The sequence below is a fragment of the Barbus barbus genome, assembly GCF_936440315.1.
Source record: "Barbus barbus genome assembly, chromosome: 6".
Classification (NCBI taxonomy): domain Eukaryota; kingdom Metazoa; phylum Chordata; class Actinopteri; order Cypriniformes; family Cyprinidae; genus Barbus; species Barbus barbus.
The window spans coordinates 18111697-18133315 of NC_136734.1; the positions used below are offsets into that span (position 1 = coordinate 18111697).

Here is a 21619-nt window from a genome sequence, read left to right on the forward strand (position 1 = left end):
CTGTGTATAGATGTTACCTTAAAACAAGTTTACAGTTAGTTTAACTTTATAGAATATGCATATAGGACTGAATAGTGCTGGGCTATATGATGATGATATGGTGCTGTTATCAGCTTGTAGTTATTAACAAGTTAGAATGGCGAAGACATGTAAAAATGCGAGAAAAACAAAACAAAACTGTGGGATGTGTCCCAGATAAGACTAAACTTGCTGTATTAATGCAGAATTCAAGAATATGTGAACATGTGCATGTACATTGAATATTAGAGTCTGTACAATCCGTTTCTTGCTTTCCACTCAAATGTAAAATAATGAAGCTTTTTGCATTTATGACAGACTTGAGTTGTTCTGAATAATCTTATCTTTTGGTTTGGATTCACCATGTTCTAAATAAAAGGAGAAAATGAGAATCTTTAATTTGCAAAATATTAAATTCACTGGATTATCAAAGGGCATTATTCTGTTACCATGATATAAAAATCCTCCTAGAAAAGATGTATAAAAAGATTTATACTTGAAAATGACATTTCTGTCATCATGTACATTCTTCGTGTCATTCCAAACCTCTTTCTTTTCTACACAAAAGAAGCTATTTTGTTAAAGAATGTTGGTAGCCAAACAGTCACCACTGACAAAAAAAACACTGAGATATATCATATTTTGTGTTTCCCTTAAGAAATAAGTCATACAGTTTAGGAACACATGAAGGTGAGTAAATTATGAATTTTGGCTGAACTATCCCTTTAACGATGCCCATAAAAATGTGAAACCAAACCACTGAAGGATCTGAGAAGCTACAGTAAGTTTAATATTCATCAGGTTGGATTTACGCCAGGAATTCTTTCTGCCAACCCAAACCAGCCCTGCAGACTGTCAGCAGCATTTGTCCATGAGAAGACTCAAAAGTGGTGAATGGACAAGTTGAATAGTACAAAAAACTGAGCGGAAACCTCACGCACACTCATGTTTTCTTTCAAAGATCTGGCTGAGAGCCCTCACTGGACAGTTTAAATGGATTTTGATCTGGTTTCCATCAACAATATGCATCTCTGATGACACACCACACACATAAACACATATAACAGCCCACAGATTTACACAACTTGTGGGCATAGGTACATACAGGCATGCACAGTACATTCACGTAGAACATCAACACACACCAACACACACATTCCCAGAGCACTGGAAGAACATTTCAGATCATAAACAAGGTGTGTAGGAAGATCATTAGACAGCTCAAAGTGGATCCCCACATGCATACATGCTCACACACTTACACACCACAAAACTAATTCTGAATGAGAATCGGTGCTATTCTGAGGAACAGAAAATTGTGGTTTTCTCCCTTAGATGACCACATGCTGACAGCAAGATTTGCAGCTCAAATTCTTTCTCTGGGAACTGCAGCATAAGTATGATTTACAAAAACTTAATAGGATTTACTTTGAAATGATTTTCACTCAGAAACATGCTATTAAATGTAACAAACAACGAAAGTATTTGCAAGTAACACATTTAGTTACATTCAAATTTGAAAGACTGTAAAACACACTAATAATTTTCGGAAAAACTCACAGATAAGTATATGTCCAGTTTCAAAGCTAAACCCTTGGAATACACAATCTCGTCATTACTATCTCAACCCTGAGTTTTGGCTCTGTTTTATTTTAATATAGACAAGCAGTAGACTCTCTGTGTCAATTAAGAAAATGATCTGGTCTTATCACGTAAACACAACAATCTTGACTCGACCGCTGTATAAATACTGCCACACAAAATGTTTACTCAATCACCACAAACACCTACTCACTGAAATGTAAATCAAGGGTGGGAGATAAACAGACTAGGGGATAAGGATATACCGCCAGCCTAAGCTAAATGTATTTGAGCAAAACATCGTTACAGTTCGCTAATGAGGCAGCGAGAAGTGGAGCACGGGCCTGATTAGTCAGAGGATGAGGGATGATGTGAAGGCAGAGCAGAGCGTTGACTTCATCACAACACAACACAACACACTGCTGAACCGCATGGACATAAATCACAAGATCACAATTCACAATGCTACTGAATTTGAAGCACAGAAAGAGTGAGAATTTGTTAACCTTAATTTGTATCTATTCTACAAATCCAGATTAAAATCACAGTTAGTTGCGTATTTACTGACTTCACTGTTATTTTTATTTCATATGAACCTTTTATTATTTTTCTTCATATTATTATTATTTTATATGTATTACTATTTGAATCAGTTTTATGTAAAACACTTTGAATTACCATTCTATTATGTACAACATAAAAACCTTTTACTTTAAAACATGAATCTCGGAAATGTTGGGACGTTTTTTAAAATTTGAATAAAATGAAAACTAAAAGACTTTCTAATCACAAGTGCCAATATTTATTTCACAATAGAACATAGATAACATAACAAATGTTTAAATTTTACAATTTTATGCACAAAATGAGCTCATTTCAAATTTGATTCCTGCTACAGGTCTCAAAATAGTTGGGACGGGGGCATGTTTACCATGGTGTAGCATGCTCTATGTTCTATTGTGAATAATATATTGGCTCATGTGATTAGAAAGTCTTTTAGTTTTCATTTTATTAAAAAAAAAAAAAAAAAAACATCCCAACATTTCGGGAATTCGGGTTGTATTTTAGCATTATTTATTTCTTGATGGTTTTTTTTTGTTTTGTTTTTTGTATACTCACCACTGCAATGAAGGGTGTAGTTGGTTATTTCCAGGTTGTTGCTAAGGCGTACTGAGTGTTTTTTAATGTGCTGCTATGCAGTTATGGATGGTTGTTCTGGAGTATTTCTCTATGTTCTCTATGACATCTTGTTGCCTTCTTAAACGCAAGCCCATATGGGATTTATTCACCTGTTTTATCATCAGCTCATCATCTGCCAATGTAATACTACAGGTTATGGGTTTGTTTAAATACATATTCCTACATATGAGACCTATTAATAAAAAAAAACATGGTGATGAGTAATTATTGACTCAGTATTGTTGATGAGGTCAACACTCGGTAGCTCCAAAGATGATTACGGACTGATCTCTTTAAACAGGTAAAAAAACAAGACTCTAGAGCTAAAAACATGGTGAATCAGTCATAAACAACCCAGATGAGTCTGTTTTCAATTCACTCTGTGCTTGGCAGTGCTGCAGAGTCATTTGAATATAGAGGAAGAGAGTGGTTTCGTGGCTTCTTACATTCAATCAGCACAGAGTGTTTAAATCAAACCCTCGCTAATGTGTTTAGTCTGATGCTTCCTGAAGACCTTATTTCTCCTCTCTGTTTCGTCTTCCTTCACTGATCTTCACCGATCTACTCAAAAACAGGCTTGTACCACACAGTGTGTGGCCATCAGGTCTAGGAAGGACATTTAGTCAACATTCAGTAACACTAATTACATGCTCACTCTCACCATTTCTCACTCCCACACACATATGCTCACATACGCTTTCCTATATTCATATGCACACACATACATATGCTGCAGACAAAATACCAGACTATGCATTACACCGCCAATTTGGTGACATAATGTACAAGTCTGGACTAAAGATTCATCCGACCGTTTCAAAATCACCAGATAATCAGGAAAGGAAATGTACAGTTGCTCAGGCTGGTGACTAATGCAAAATAAGCAGTTTGGTGAATAGCAGAAAGCATAGTAACTAATCTATATGATTCATCTCCGGGTGTCACTTTTCATGAAAACCTTGAACAAAGACAGGATAAATATTTTGAAACTGAACATCCAGGAATTCCTCTACAGGTTTAATCCCAGTTGAGACACAAAATCTTTTTAATTCATTCTTCAGGCAAATTATTTCATGACGAATGCCAAAAATGTGATGACTTGTTCTGAAATTAAAAACAGACAAACAAGACCCACGATTTACGACACTTATCATCCTGTTCAGAGAAGAAAATGAAAAATGATCCGATGATCTCTATGCATCAGCATTTGCATTTTTTGTCTGGTGGTATAAACCACAGGCAGCCTCTGAGATATCTGAAATATTCATGATCCTCTTTCCCCCTCTGGGTTTTCATTTGAAACGACCGCCATAATGTTTCAATCCCAGTTCCAGAGAGAATTCATTTTAAACAAGCTTTTATCTAGAACTGACAGACAGAGGCAGTACATCATGTATATGACAAAGTGGTCAGCCTAAAAATGTTTCATGAACAAGTTCAACTGGATGCTTGATATAAATCGTACTGCTTTCATCTGATTCAGTATCACTGAGAAATTTCATATGTGAATGACTAATATTAATCAACATCTCAAAAGATGCCAAGTTCCCACAGCGATTCCCGAGATTTTACAAATTTTGTTGGCAGAGATGGTGACTTAAGTCTGGTAGTCCAAAAATTCATTGTAGACTTGAATTAGACTCATAAGCAATTGACTTGAGACTTCACTTTTTGATATCCACAAAACGTGTAGACATAAAAAAGTGTCTTTACAGAAAGAAAATATTTTTTTTTTTTAAGTTATCCCATGTCATTCTTTTTTTTTTTTTTTGTACATGAACTGTTATTTTTAAAAGTACATGTTAGTAAATATAAATATCTACTGGATTAATTAAAACTTTTTCAATGACTTAAAGGGATAGTCCACCCAAAAATGAAAATTATGTCATCATTTACTCACCCTCGTGTCATTGCAAACCTGTATAACTTTCTTTCTTCTGTTAAACATGAAATAAGACATTTTGATACATATCTTAGTGTTTTTTTAAAGTTTTTTTTTACATTTCACGAGTTCGCCCTTGCGTATAATGAACAGAGTCAAGGTTTATGCGTATTTGGCGTGCTGTCCGGGGAGAGGGCTCCGAGCTCTGTAAATTACTCCCGAACCCGGGGCACTCCCCCTGTCCGGGGAGAGGGGTCCGAGCTCGGCATTTAGCCCGGACCCAGAGCGCTCCCCCCGAGCTCCTCCCCATGCTGGGGTAGGAGCAGGCTGATGGTGAGGAGTTGGGGTGGAGGTGGGATGCTAGAAACTGTAGAGAGAATGAAGGTAAGATGGCTTGGTCTATTTATAGAAGTTCTCTCTCGGCTGATAGGATAGACTGAGTGATTGCTGATGGTGAATTGGCCGTGTTAATTATCTGCGCGTGCTCCTCCCGAAATTTGTTAATAAAACATCACATAATGGAAGTCAACGGCCACCAAAACTGTTTGGTTCCCAATAAGCTTTAAAGTATCTTTATGAGAGCAGATAAAATTATACAGGTTTGGAATAGGGATGTGCAACAGCGATCGAGTACTCGAGTACTAGGCCGTGACAGCGATGATCGATCATGAAAACGATGATCGTGGGGAAAAAACATTCTGATTGATTATAGCAGAACTTTGGGCGCACCCTGAGCTCTGATTGTTTAGCTTGCAACAGCATGCAGTTCAAAGTATAGACGTGAGAAGAGAGAGAATCTTGGCTTTGAAGTCACATAGTGATGTCTGGGTTAGCTACATACATATCTGATTAATCTAATATAGGATGCGTTGGGATATTAACATTCATTAACATGCTGAATGCGCTGCATATTACTAGTGTTTAGTTTCATGAGTTATTTGAGATGGTCGTATTGCTTTTAGATGTTTCATTTTTTTTTAAATACTCATCCTATAATAACGAAGCAGTGATTTTTTCATCATATTTGTTCAACAGTAGGCATACTTCAATTAAAATTGTTTTCATACTTCGTACGGCTTCGAAAACACGCAGGTGATTTTAGGACTCACTAGATAATGTAGATGCAAATATAGCACAAATCTGCCATAAACACTAATGACATAAGCATTATAATGAGAACTTTACAGGATGTGAAATCTATAGTAAACCCTGTCCTTGCCCGTGATTCAGCGCTCTGTTGAAAGCGCATCATGGCGGGAGCTCTCTCTCTCGCTATAACGCGTAACTTAAAATTCACTGGCATATGCATCCTTTTGTGCAGATACAAGTTGTAATGTTACGTCTATGTTATGTATCTAAGTTATCCGATTTATATCATAGGAAGTTTCATAGAATGGGTTTCAGTTTATTGGCATAAGTCAGCTTCACCTCAGGCATTTGTTTTTAGATGCTTCTTTTTTAATAACATTGCTGCATCATAATCATAATCTAACAGTGTTCTAATCATGTGTTCATGTTTTCATAGACATGTTTTCATGTCATATTTATATTTTTAACATTCATTTTCATAACAGTCTTCAGATATTTTCATTATCTCCATTACGGCCATGCCTCGCCCCCCGAGTACTCGATTAATCGTTTTTGAAACCTATCGATGATCGAAATAAGAAATTGCCAAAAATGCCCATCCCTACATGGTAGTAACCTTGTTGTCTATGGAGGGTCAGAAAGCTCTTGGATTTCATCAAAAACGCTCATAGCACAAACTGTGTGGGAACTGTGTTCATGACTCTGCCAAAGTCCTGAAATCTGATTGGTTGAAAGAATTACTGTCCTAGTACCACCAAGGATGTTGATCCAGGAAGCTGCCGTACATTTTTGAAGTCGGAGCAGATTGTTTTAGTTGAGCTAATATAAGCAGCAGAGCCCAAGGTGATGCACCTGTTTAAAGCTCTTGCTGACTGTGTCAGATATCAGGCCAAGCATCTGCTGTCCTTATGGTGTTGGCATGTTAAACAAAACATTTTTTTAATATTATTTGCAGAAACGCACGCTTCATGCTAACCACGCTAATGCATAGGCTATAGGCACAGCATAGCTCCAATGTTGTATGATTTCAGGGCATGGGAAGCTGGTCCCTGAAACTCAAATGTTATCAGTTTTCACTACAAGACTAGAGTGAATGAGACAATCAGATAAGTGTCTCTGTTGCGCAGGGAGAAAACTCGCTCTCTATAAGCCACCTGTGAGATTGAGCCAGCGCTATCTGACACACTCGGCTACACGTGTTTGCACAGAGATGGACAGATATGAACTGCCGGTATGGAGAGAACTGCTCGCAAGAGTCCAGGGGCCAGTGAGAGAGCACTGTATTAGTCGAACTGATTCGGTGAACGTACAGTGGCAATGTGTCTGAATAGATCACAGACCTGACATGCTTTGAACTCAATGCTTTAATGATTGATTCATGAATGACTGATTTTAAATATGGTTTCTTATAAAGATTTTTATAAGATGATTTTTAAACTGGGGTACGTGTAACAGAATAGATATTTGGGAATATTTAAATTTTGCTTTGTTAAATAAAATAATTAAATTAGATTAGATAAATACTATTATATATATACTATTAAAATGTCCAATCATGATTAATGTATTTAAATAAATAAATTCAATTAAAATTGTAAATAAATTCAATTAATAAATTAAAGTGTGTGTGTGTGTGTGTGTGTGTGTGTGTGTGTGTGTGTTTGTGTGCAAACCCTAAAACTTATTTTATTTCAGACAGATGCCATGACAACATTGCTCATTTTCATTTAATTGACTTGAAATATGAAAATAACTACACTCTCAGAAAAGTCTGTCAAAAATATTTTTTCTTCAAGTGTAAAACTTAAGAAACTAAAAACTATATAGACATAAAAATAATGGAAAAATTACAACAAAATGAATAAAACAAACTAAAATGAAAACATAAAATATAAAAATTAAATTAAATCTAAAATATTAATATGAATGATACTAAAATAAAAATAATGTGTGCAAAATTATTTAAATACAAATTAAAATTTTACACTACATTTGCGATACACTTTTATCTCTAAAAGACTGAAATTTAATTTAATTAACTCTCAATTTTATTCTCAAAAGAATAAAAAAAACACACATACAGCCTAAGGTTTGAGTATAATGAATGACTTCCATCAGCAACAAATAAAAGATTCATGTCTGCTGATATAAAGTGTGCTGTAGATTATAAGCTTCTCCCTCCATGCCTGACAATAGACCATCATCTCTACAGATCTCTTTTTTCTCTTTCTGCTTTAAATTGAGACAGTAGATATCCTGTCATTCTCTCTCAGTGTATCCCTGCAGTAAGATTGCAGGCTGCCCCACTTTTAGGTTTCAAACGCGCGCACACACACACACACACACACACACACACACTATTGCACAATCACCGGTGGGACTGGATGCCTGGCCTGGTGCCCTGAGAACTGGAGCTTATACTGTGTGTTTGCCAATCTGAGCCCAACAAGCTGTTTTGGGGGGAGGCATGTGCATTTCATTTCATTCTCACAGACCATCAATGTCCTGTGAAAAGGCCAATATAAACCTTTGTCACATTGCTCTTGTTAAAAGATCAAGAGAAACTATTCCCAGATTCTCAAAGCAAAAAGAGCAAGAATTCACAATGAAAAACGATATTATTTTGAGTGATTTGTGTTGCCGATAATGTTCATTTTCTCAATCTCTTCCTTTTGACTGAAGTTTAAAAAAAACTGATAGGTGCAGTTTAACAGTGGGATGTCAGAAATGAGATAATATTTCATTGTGACTGTGGCAGAGAGATAAAGAGCTCAGTGAGACCTCAGGAGCTGATTAAAGCTGATACAGCTCCAGGACTAATAGCTTCTGTGCCGTTAGCCGCTCCTCTCAATACCATGTGTGCACCATATCCACAAGTCAGAATGATACAATTAGATTGGATATTCAATCTAAATCCATAATTCTGACTCATTGAGATCTGCACTAAATGGAAACCGCTGTTTTTGAGTAGATTCATGTATTTCTTCCAACTAGCCATATTTTTATGATTTTTTTTTAAACAAACTGATTTTTGTTGTCTTATTTTATTATTCTATCATAATTTATTTTTACTACTTTTCAAATTTTTGTATGAATTGTTATTGTTTTCTTGTTTTTCAATCACTTTCAAACGTTAAATAGAAAACATTATTACATATTTTAAACTATGACAATCAACAATGAGAATGAAATAAACATATTATAATTTAGAATTTTATTATTATCAATAACTAAAGTAAAAAAAAAAAAATAGTTTGAAATATAAAGGCAACATTTCATTTATTCTTTGTTTATTCATGTTGAAGTACTAAAAATAAATAAAACTAAATAAATTAAAGCTAAAAATTAAAACTTGATAAAAAACTAAATAACTATATATAGTATATATATGATTTTATTTTTTAAAGTCTATATATGTGTGTGTTTGTGACTGTTTAAAAACTAAAATCAAACTTTTACCAAATGTTAATAAAATATGTGATCAAAGTTAATATGAAGAATATTTATGTTGCATATCATTTCCAAAAAGCTGTAATTTTTGACAAATTATTCAAAAATTGTGAAATTATTATTTAGTTGTGTGTATTTAGCATCCATAAAATGCTAGCTATGAATTTACACTTAGCAAGACAAAGAAACCAGCTATTTTATTGATTTTGTTTTAAGTTATATAAAATGTAATTTCTACGACTGTCATCTACATCACAGAATGTAATTAAACATAATACATCATTTGAGACATGATATAATGTTGGAAAAAACAGTATGGTGGAAGTGACCATGACTTTTAGAAAAGAAAAAGGCAAAAATGAATTGTCTTATGATCTATATCTATTATTATGAGTAGACAAATTCAAAAAAAGAAAGAAAAAAAACTGGTGTGAGTGTGAAAAGTTTCAAGAGACTTCATTTCCTAAAAGTTCCCAAGTACAAAAGTGAAGAAACACTCAATTATAAATGATCAATGCTGTGTTGAACTATTGTCATTTTCATGTCAGTGAGAGTACCGCCCCCCAGCTCATCATCGACTACAACTTTTTTTTTTGGCAAATCTCAAATGCAGCAAAATATTTAGTTTTCCTTCACAAGCATATGTCACTTGAATCATCCAACACATTACACATGTGATGTTACGCACATGCAGCCCGCTGCAGCACCTCCGTCTGTTTTATGGAGACAACTGCCTCGATCATCAGGAAGAAATTAGCCGAAGCACTAAGCAGCACGATCTTATTGGCTGCCGGGCCCGTCCGCTCCATTTGAGGTCAGCACAGACATTCCAATGGATAATCTTTTCCATCCCTCCACTCTCTTGTCTTTCTCCCTCTCACACTCAGTCTGTTTTCCTCAAAGAGCAACTACAGCACAAGGCTGGCTTTGTGTAGCCTCTTCACTAGCGCTTTCTGACTCAGTCAGTGTGTTTTAAGTGAACCGTATGGAGCTGAAATACATATCGGCTACGTTCCCAGCTCTCCCTGCACCTTCCAGTAAACTTATTTTCTACAGCAAGCTAGTAATATGAAGCCTCCGAATTAGGGCCATCACCACATCACAAAGGTTCTGGAGAGAAGCTGAGCTATGTTTGCTTCTGGAGCTTCGCCTACTTTTCCCAGCATCCCATTCTTTGTTCTGCTGGCTCTCTCTGAACTTGCAACAAAAGACTGTAATTATGGCGGGCACAAACCAGAGAGAAAGAGCCATATTATAGCATTCTCTCACACTTCAAATGCGGCTGCTCGCTAGGAGTTACAGGAACCTGTTTAGATTTATGCCAGCTGTGGAAATGACAGCTGCTGTGAACTTCTGGGATGGTCGTTTTGATGCAACCAACACATTTCATGTATTCTGAACCACAATATTTACATAAGTCCTCATGTTAAACGCCTGAGATACACAATCCCGCCTAAACATGCCGTGAAGACTAGCTTTCTTTAATATGTTACATATTAACCAGTAACACTTTACAGTAAAATTCCATTTGTTATCATTAGCGAATGAAACAATGAAAAATTGTTTATTACTCTTAGTTAATGTTAATTTTTTAATGTCATAAGTTTTTAATGTTATTTTTTTAACATATCCAGTGTTTTAAATATGCTTAAAAACAAAACATGCAAATTCCTCTGCCAACACTATTGCAGTCACAAATACGTAACCAATGCCATCAACTTACGGCTTGGGGCTTTTCATATCATTAGCAAACTGTTCCCGCCTAAGGATGTTGAAGGCAACTGTCTGAGATGGCAAGCGGGTGTTTAACATGGTTTGTGTAACATTAGCAACACATTATTAGCTGTATAATAACATATACTGTACTGTATAATATACATAATGATATCACTTACTGTTGTGTGTCTGACGTTGTAGAGAGTGATACATAAAATGCATTAGCTAATACACTGACTTTCAGACAACCCTGTATAATTGTAAATAACCCTGCTTTTCCTCTTCAACTTTGGAATCAGTTTCTGATTCAAACAAATATTCAAACATAACAAGTGAAAATGAAGTAGTCCAAGTCCTGTGATTGACTGCAGGCAGGAACTAATTTCCAAATTTTCCAAGTTCATGGTTCAACATATCAAAAAAGAGGTAAGGATGTAGAGTCATATTCAAGCAATTTTAAGGCATGAAAACAATATTTTCACTGGGAAAATCATTTAAATATGTTATTTTGATGATCAAAGATGAGTTTTAAGGGATAAAATTAGTGACTGCAGGACTTTAACATATACTACTACATCAACAAACTCAAAACTTGCATCTGTTAAGAATATTTGAACAGATAGTTCACTCAAAATGACAATTCTGTCAAGAATTACTCACCCTCATTCCAAACCCGCAAGACTTTCGTTCATCTTTGGAACACAAATTAAGATCCGAGCGCTTTCTGAGACTGTATAGACAGCAATGGTGTCACCACAATCATTTTGTTCTTTATTTTGTCATTTTTGTGTGCAAAGAAAACAAAAAAATTACTTTATTCAACAATTCTTCTCCTCCTGCGTCATGATACTCTCAATGAAGACACGAGGGTAAGTAATTAATGACAGAATTTTCATTCTTGGGTGAACTAACCCTTTAATTGACCTGGGCTGACATGGCAATGACAAGTTGTATTTTTATTAACTAATGTTAACAAAGATAAATAAATACTGTAACAAATGTAATACTCATTGTTAATGTTAACATTAACTAATGCGACTGTATTGTAAAGTGTTGCCAATTAACCTCATATTTTATCTCTGAAAGTGACAACTGACTTTGAAGAATCAACAAACCTGGGGAAAAACAAACTCGCTGTACGACAGCTGAAAACCAACTGAAAACAAAGAGACCTACAGCATGACAATACATCATGTTGAAACATCACATGCAGGAATAAGACCAGAGAAACGTGTCCATTAACGCAGGGGCCAGGGGAGATGCTTTCTATATAGGCTTTGTTGTAACATGTTTGAAACAGAAACTATTTCTCATGAGTGAAACTGTATCTTGAGCTCTGTTTGGGAATGACAGGACAAGACATCCTACACTTGGAATGAAGACTGATTTTGCCCTACAGCATTGAATCGCTGACGTTACACATGGATGATCCAGCACTGTAAGGCAAAGTCAGTTCAACAGAAACCAGATGGTTTTCCTCTGAATTAAAATACTGATCGAATGTGTCTATGTAAAAATGCAGGTGCTCTGATGTGCATGTGAATGTGTGTTTTATACCTGTGGATATCCTGCGCTGTTGTAGCGGGTATGTACCCGTGAAGCCAGAGCAGCCATTGGGCGAACTGCCAGCGTCGCCCGGCCGGCTCCGCAAACACGGTGGCGCTACTGAGCAGGGGTTTTTCAGGAGCCCTGTGTGTGTGACACAAGAGAAGTGGGTGAGAGTCACTCACTTCCACTGCAATCAGGTGAGGATTTCAGACCAATATTTGAAAGGACATACTACACTTTCCTCAAAACTGTAATGAATGGATCTCAGATGAGTCTTCAATATGCAGTGCTTTAACTTACATGACAATACAAAAGAAAATACAATTTCCCTTTGAAACTATTTTTACTCAGAAATTGATAATACATTTCACAAATAAATGGGCAATAACACATTGAATTAAATGTGAAATTTTGAAGTAGAAAGACTGAAATAGTACTTTTTATATAAAACAAACTCCCATAATCAAAAATTAATTTTTACAGTTTAGATATCAGTTAACATCTCAGATGTTTCTCTTAAGAAAAAAAAAGGTCTGGTTGACTGTTTTGTTTTCTAGGCTTGATTGTGTTTATGGGGTGCAATCTAACATGTGTTAATGCTTCGTTTGTTAAAAAATGCATTCTTTTTCACATAATTTACATAATTTACGATACCATAGAAGAACCTTTTTATCTGAATGGTTCCATAAAGAACCTTTAACATCTGAAGAATCTTTCTGTTTCACAAAAAGTTCTTTGTGGTGAAGGAAGGTTCTTCAGATTATAAAAAGGTAAGAAAGAGATGGTTCTTTAAAGAACCTTTGACTGAATGGTTCTTTGTGGAAACATAAATGGTTCTTCTATGGCATCGCTGTGAAGAACCTTTTAAGCACCTTTATTTTTAAGAGTTTATGTCCCTTCTCTGATAAACGCGGTGATAATTTCCTGCCTTTATGAAGCCCCTCCCTCAGAAATACAGTACAGCAACCGCATGCGTGTCCATGTTTAACGCTTGTCATAGCTATATGAAAATAAGTGTATAAATGTAACAGTTCATTGTTGGAGCTGAGCTGATCTGAATGAGAGAGAGAGAGAGAGAGAGAGAGATGCAGAGCAGGGCAACGCAAGGAACAGGATTGAGAACCGGAATTATTTTGTTGTAGTCCATTACCAGCCGTTCGCTGTAGGCGATGCTATGCTAATCCTGTAAAAGACAATTTCTCCCTTTGCATTGAACTTTGAGCTTCGTAACTTTGCAGATGTTGTTTATGCTCACGCAGCTACATTACACACTAACAAAAGTTAAAACGGTGAAATCGTATTATATAACCCCTTTTAATTTGGGAAGAAACTGGTTAGAAATGTTTAAGTTCACATTGACTTTTATTTGTATACTTAAGTATTCTGGCAAATCTGTAAACGGTTTATGGCATTATCGAGATCTCTAATGAAACTAGACAAATGTGAGATTAAAAGGCAAATTTTCTTTCCATTTGCTCTCCATTTAATCTTGTTGTCTAGGATAAAATAATGGTATAATAAAGAGATCTGACATGGGATTATTTTTTTCCTTGAGGGAGTGTCTTGAGTGGAAACCTATTTTCTATTTGGAAAACCTATTTGGAAACCTATTTTCGCCTCATGGAAAAAAAATAATTTGTGACTTTATTTCTAACAACTGTAATTTAATTTCTTATTTTAAAGTTCACAATTACTTTATTTTTTACCAATGAGGTTTGTCTCTTGTGTCAATTAAGCACGTTTGACATCTGTTCATCATATAAAGTGATTGTGTCTCCTCAGAAAACTTGGGTTAAAACGCTTAATTCATATGGATTCCATTTTCTTTTTATGAGCAATTTGAAGTGTCAAATTTTGGTGGAATGAACTTCAATGGAGTGAAACTGGGCTTCCATACTTGTACTTGAAACAACTAAAATTAACGAGTGTCCTAAATAAACCTTTTCAACATTTCAACAATTGCGTAGTGTCATGTAAAACCGGAAATCATTTTTATGAGAAAGACCCATGAGTGTTTGTGACTGAATGTGTGTGGCCCGTGCTACACATCTCTGATTGATATGGAAATAACTTGACCTCAATATGTTTTATTTGTTTGCTAGTAAAACTGCAAGTGCCTCATTTCATCCATCTCTGAATATGAACTTTCAGACCACCCAATACTCTCGACTCACTATGACCTTGAGCAACAAAGGACACCTAGTCACACACACACACACACACACACACACACACACACAAACATGGACTAAAGGCAAAATATGCAGGCTCTCTTTATGAGACCCGGGATATTTGCTCCTTTCAAAGCCCTCATTTACGAGACCTTGATGAGACGCCATGCCACAAAAAGCAGAATCTTTTTTTCAAGGCTTCCATCTCATCTCTAAGACAATCAAGCTCAAGGTCAAAGATCAAACCTGCAATTCAATTCATCATGAACGTCATAAAAATCACTTTCAAAGGTTCTTGATTAGCTTCTTAGAAAGGGGATTGAGGGATGGACCACAGCACAGGGAGAAGTTGTTGCCACTGTCAAAAGTAATAAGTTGACATAACTTAAAATAAATTAGGAAACCTGTTGCCTTAAAATCACATTAGACGAGGGCAGGAAACAAACCAAATATGGAAACATGAGGCGGGAACACATGACACACATGACAGAGGACTGAGAACTTGACAATTCACTTAAATTAAAAATTTTAAAGCAAGGGGTTTCCTTAATTTTTTTAAGTTAAATCAACTTATCACTTTTTGTAGTGATTAAGTTAAGACAACTTATCACTTTTTACAGTGTAGCCATGTGATCATTAGACAACCTTCAATTGCCTTTTTGTAGCCTTGAAAGCTGCTTTAGAGATGCATAGATGACGAGGGGTTTCAGTTTAACACCTTCTTATCTTCTTTGTGATTGATTAGAATGTGTGATTTGATGACAGCATTTGCAATGAGTTCTGGATACTAAGATACTTGTGCTAAATATCAATGGTTGGATTTGACTGTCAGAGTAATGAAGATCTGCCACATATGTGCTATAATTCACAATAAGGCAACCAGAATATTTTTTAAAAGACACTAACGCTGTTTTTAGGTTGTGCTGTGTCATATCCTGTTAGTAAATGGGAATGAGAATAACTTCTTTGGCAATGCGGTTGAAATAGTCAAGATAGTATGCTGGAACAAAAGGTCTGATCCATAACCTTTCATGAGATGCTGCCAGGAAGAGACACAGAGATGTTTCGATGGATGGAGAGAGAAGCAGTCTAAACTAAGAAAAGCTTTTAAAATAGCTGCAGAATTCCAACCATCCTCCTTATAGCTGCACACATAAACAGACACAATCTTTACGAGACACAGACAGGAAAAGCAGAGCTGTGGGAAAATGGATCAATGACACAATAAAATCTACGAAACACATGTGCCAACTTCTTAGCAATGATATTATGTTCTATCTATCTATCTATCTATCTATCTATCTATCTATCTATCTATCTATCTATCTATCTATCTATCTATCTATCTATCTATCTATCTATCTATCTATCTATCTATCTATCTATCTATCTATCTATCTGTGTGTATATATATATATATTAGTGCTGTCAAACAATTAATTCTGATTAATCGCATCCAAAATAAGTTTTTGTTTACATAATATATGTGTGTACTGTATATATTTATTATGTATATATAAATACAAACACATGCATGTATACATTTAAGAAAAATATGTTTATATATTAAATAAATTTATATATAATATAAAATATAAGCATATAAATGTATATACATGTATATTTTCAAAATATATACTGTATGTGTGTGTATTTATATCTACATAATAAATATACACAGTACACAAACATATATTATATACACAAAAACTTTTATTTTGGATGTGATTAATCACAATTAATTGGTTGACAGCACTAATATATGTGTGTGTGTGTATATATTTTATATTATATATATATATATATATATTATATATTTTATATATATATTTTTGCTAGAGCTCTAATTGACTTCCTCTTTTCTTTTAGCATCTAAATTGCTTGCTTTTCTCTCAAAGTCAGCTCCCTCATCTTCATCCTGGTTTGTGTGTGTCATCATCAAATGCAAGATTCAGAATACAGAAGTAATGGATATAACTGATACGACACATTCCCTGCTTTTAATATCTGAAGAATTAATGCAACAGGACACAGCTGATCACTTAGAAATACCTGTGAGGAAACTGATCCAATACTTATGCTCACATCAGATTAAAAGTGCTGAACTTCTTAGCTGGTAAAACATCTATGTGTTGAATCACCCAATAATAAAACGTGACATTCTGTAGTCTTGTCTCATATTCATCTTTTAATCATATTTGTAAGTGTCTTGACTCCACAGCCAACAGAGCAATTTTGTCTTTACTGTTCCAATACTTATATATATATATATACACAGTGGGGAAAAAATTATTGACAAACTGACAAAGAAATGATCAGTCTATAATTTTAATGGTAGGTTTATTTTAAGAGACAGAATAACAACAAAAAAATCCAGAAAAATGCATTTCTAAGAAGTTTGATTTGCATTTTAATGAGTGAAATAAGTATTTAATACCCTATCAAGCAGCAAGATTTCCGGCTCCCAGGTGTCTTTTATACAGGTAAGGACCTGAGATTAGAAGCACTTTCTTAAAGGGAGTGCTTCTAATCTAAGATTGTTACCTGTATATAAGACACCTGTCCACAGAAGCAATCAATCAATCAGATTCCAAACTCTCCATCATGGCCAAGACCAAAGAGATGTCCAAGGATGTCAGGGATAAGATTGTAGACCTACACAAGGCTGGAATGGGCTACAAGACCATCACCAAGCAGCCTGGTGAGAAGGTGACAACAGTAGGTGTGATTATTCACGAATAGAAGAAACACAAAATAACTGTCAATCTCCCTCGGACTGGTGCTTCATGCAAGATCTCACCTTGTGGCGTTTCAGTGATCACGAGAACGGTGAGGAATCAGCCCAGAACTACACAGGAGGATCTTATCAATGATTCCAAGGCCCTTTTTTTAAATGTGTTTTTCTTTTTTTTTTCTTTTTTTATATTTGTTGTTATTCTGTCTCTCACAGTTCAAATAAACCTACCATATAAATTATAGACTGATCGTTTCTTTGTCAGTGGGCAAAAATCAGCAGGGGATCAAATAGTTTTTGTGTGTGTATGTATATATGTATATATATATATGCTGTTTAACACAAATAGATTAATGACACTCAAGGTCTTTTACATCAAACAATTCCAGCTCTCGGTCTTGCTCTTCCCTTCTAAAAGCATCTCTTATGAGCTACTTCGCTGCTTTTATGGCTCTGACACAGGAAATCAAAATTTAGAACTTCATAGTATTTGCCTTGTTCAGGAGAAGGTTGAGCTAATGTCATTAGTATGTCAGTTACGATGGATCACGGTGAAAATCAGAGCCTTTAATAAAAAATAGACCGCTACTTGAGCTTTTAAGTTATCATAATTATGAGATCTTCATCTTCTGCAAAAACATACAAAAATATCAAAAGTATAACTCGCCCAAAAATGTAAATTCTGTCATTTACTCACCCTCCACTTGTTCCAAACCTATGAGTTTCTTTCTTTGGTTGAACTCAAGCTTAGATATTTTGAAGAATTATTGGTTAAACTATCTAATTAATGACATCATGTTACACTACACAGATTTTTGTACTATCAAATGCTCTCGAGTACAAGAATGGAATCAAATATCACCTGCAAGAGATTTTAATGTACAGTAGCAAATCAAAGTTGAAGACTGTGAAATATCTTAAGGACACTGGCTATTAATATAAGGGACGAGTACTTCAATATGTGCTTGTCAAATGATTTCATATGAAGGATTATGGGAAATAAGGAGGAAATGGAAAAATAGGGAGAGAAAGTGAAATAAGTTGAATGAGAGAAGGGTTTTCAGACACGTGACAAAAAACATCCAGCTTATTGAAATCTACTCCAATATTTTCATCAGCCCATTTTTTTCTATTTCCTATGGAAGGAACAGCATGGAGTGTTTATGGCTGTCGGAGCGTCCTGTCCATTAATCTATCCATAGATGCACCAGTCTGCCTCTCAACAGCAATGTTTCAATGTAATTATATGGAAAAATACTGTGGAGAGGCTTTTAACAATTGACGTCATCAATACAGAACAACAAATTCAGTCTTGAACATCTGACCGCTCACACTCAAAATTACCAGCATGCACAAGTGTAAATGCACACACGCAAGTTTTTCTAGATATATGATTGGCTGGTTACAGGATGTGCCATCCTGTTTTTTAAGTCTGCCTGCTTCGCTAGCATCTGTAAAATATGAGGTCCATATATCCCTGGTGTAAGACACACGAGGGCCTGTGAGTTCATTTGGAAAGTATGTTGGCTATACCAAGAATAAATTTTAGGAAATATTTGGCTCACTTGCAATCATAACATTAATTATGTAGTGGGGAAGAATTATTTAGGGCAATTTGGAATACTGGAAGCATCCAGAGGATTGAAAGAGAGAAGCACTTAAGGTTTTGGAAACCACAGATTGGAAATAATCAGATGAGTTCCTTAGAAGATGTTATAATTATTATTTACAAGAAACAGAGGTGTATTTTATATAGATCATCAGAGCAGATCTGACAGGGAGAATGAAGGAAAGTTAGAGTGGTGGAGAAGCTGCTCAACTCAATCTCTCTCTAAACCTTCAAATGAAATTTAAATTCTCAGAGATTGCTCTTTCAAAGCCTAGCAGACTTTTTGGCATGATATGAAAATTCTCACTGTCTATTTTTTTTAAATGCATGTTATAGATCTTACTGATTCATCTGTGTATATAATTCAGTTTTTACAAAAATGTATTCATCAAAATGTCATAACTACGTCAACAAACAATCCAGATAAATATGAAAAAAAAACATTCTCTACATTTTCTCTTTTGTCCACACTGAGTGGCTTTTGAAGATGCTCTACCAAGTGGATCCATTTGAAAACGCTGTTTTTGCATTGTAGTGTGGACTGTGAAAACAGAGGTATTTGAAACCAATGACTCATGTTTACTCATGACTCATATTGTACCCATACATCTATGGTTGCTAATTATTTTCACAGTGTTGCTATAGACTAATGCTACTTCGCACAATCTGCAAAGATTACCGAATAATTACTTGGATTTGCTGCCATGTGACAAAAAATGTTGACAGTGGCGTTTTCGACCCTACATGGAATGAAAATTTTGAGTGCAACCTTGATGCACATATATCCCGACCTAGGTGGGATATTTTTCAACTAAAATGATGATACCAGAAGAATAGCGTAAGAGTAATATTAAGTCTGGTCTCTCAGTATCATCTGAGCAAGATTCCATGACCTTTCCATATGATTTAAGCGTTTTCAGATGTTTGGCTGCAAGCCATTTTTGAGTACGATGCCGACATATGAAAATCCAATAAACAACTGATGCAAAGAACCAAGTCCCTTTACTACATTTATTTATTTTTCAACATTCCTTTACACTTGTACAATACAAAAGAAAATCTGTCGCTACTTCCTTTTAATCACAATTTAGTCTCAGTTACAATTACCTCTAATCTCTTGTAATACACTCCTTCATAAACACGCACACTCTAGAGCCCTATTTATTCTATAGAAAATGGCTATTTGACATGAAAGCAGACAACTGTTATGCATTAATTAGCGTGCGTTTATGCATGTTCTCATCTCAGGAGCCGATTAGAGCCAGCAGGCACACACATACACACAGACGCATCGCTCTGACATCCTGTTCCTCGCCTCCTCATTGTTCTCTTATGACTTCCTGCTGTACCAAATCACACACTCACCAATGTAAACAACTCTGAGAGAAAACAACGGCGAGTGAAAAAAGTGTAAAAAGAAGACAGCGAACGCTTCATGTCCTGTCCTGCAAAACATGCCATCGGTTGCATCACTTGGAAAAGCTCTGACAGGAAAAATGCAGCGAAAACAATGATGGAATATAATATCAGTCCATAAACATTATGTCATGATACTGTATCACGTTACAAAACAATTAAATCAGACGGGTCTGATGGCTTGGAAAATCATCTGACCGGAAGAGGGCAAAAGGTGAAAGGTTCATTCGTTCCTAAACATTCTTTAAAGTGCAACTCTAGTGCAACTTCACCCCAGAGATATCTAAATCAGTCTGGAAGGAAACGCACAAGCATGAAGGAGCCGAAAGAAATGTATAGCACAATTCAGTCTTATCTTTCACGCCCAAGGAAAAACAAAAACCTATATCCAATCTACAGTGATGTCATACACAAAATACACACTCCAACCACACATAAGTTGTGTTCTAAAGCAAGGACGAAAAGGACAAAGCATCTCTCATTCTGTGAACACAATCATCTCAAATGAAATCAAAACGCGATGACATGATTTTATCTGAAAGACGCAATGCTGTAGGGACTTGGCGAGAAGTAACAGACATGTTGGAAATCACACATCCTAATCACACTCTAAAAACAGATTGTACTGAATGCATAATGTAAACGTGTCTTTAATGACCTACTGGAGAAAAGATGGACAGATCACAGTGCCCTTCAGGATCTGTTTTAATGAGTTTACTTGGGCAGGCTAATTAATTAGGCAAACCAGAAAGTGTTTGGATTGAATGCGAATTTGGGGTGTTCTCAAGGCCTCGTGGTATTAGAGCTGGAATGAGATCCGGTCAGTTATGCACCTCCAGTTCTCTTCCAGAGAAAGAGTGTCTTGGGGCGAACACATAGTACATACAAACCAACATGAACTTTACATGTACATGAGAAGGTGTCATATGTCAAAGCCGCACATCATTTTAAAGTGAAGTGACACCTACAGCCACCACTGTTGAAAATACAGTGCAAGTGTCATTCCATTTCAATTTAAAAACTCATATTAAGTACATAAAAAATAGCAAGACTGATTTAAAAAAGGTCCAGCATTTTTGTATGTAATTTTTTAAGTGTTTATTGAAAAAACCCTATGAAGTGAAAACACATATTTTTAAATGGTTATGCAACAGCCATTGGACCAATCTAGCCGCATGAGTCATTACTCAATTATGTTATTAAGTACAAAATGGTGTTGGCACATT

At 35.5% G+C, this 21619-nt stretch overlaps 1 protein-coding gene across 1 annotated transcript in view; it reads right to left on the reverse strand.

The window, feature by feature from the left end:
• The window catches only part of LOC306871117 (retinoic acid receptor RXR-alpha-B-like), a gene marked incomplete at its 3' end in the record, with an annotated part of 47791 nt that overhangs the window by 18714 nt on the left and 7458 nt on the right, over window positions 1–21619 (reverse strand). The window contains exon 2 of the mRNA XM_079418821.1: window positions 12473–12604. Within this exon, the coding sequence (XP_079274947.1) occupies window positions 12473–12604 (132 nt within the window). The remainder of the gene's footprint in view (window positions 1–12472; window positions 12605–21619) is intronic.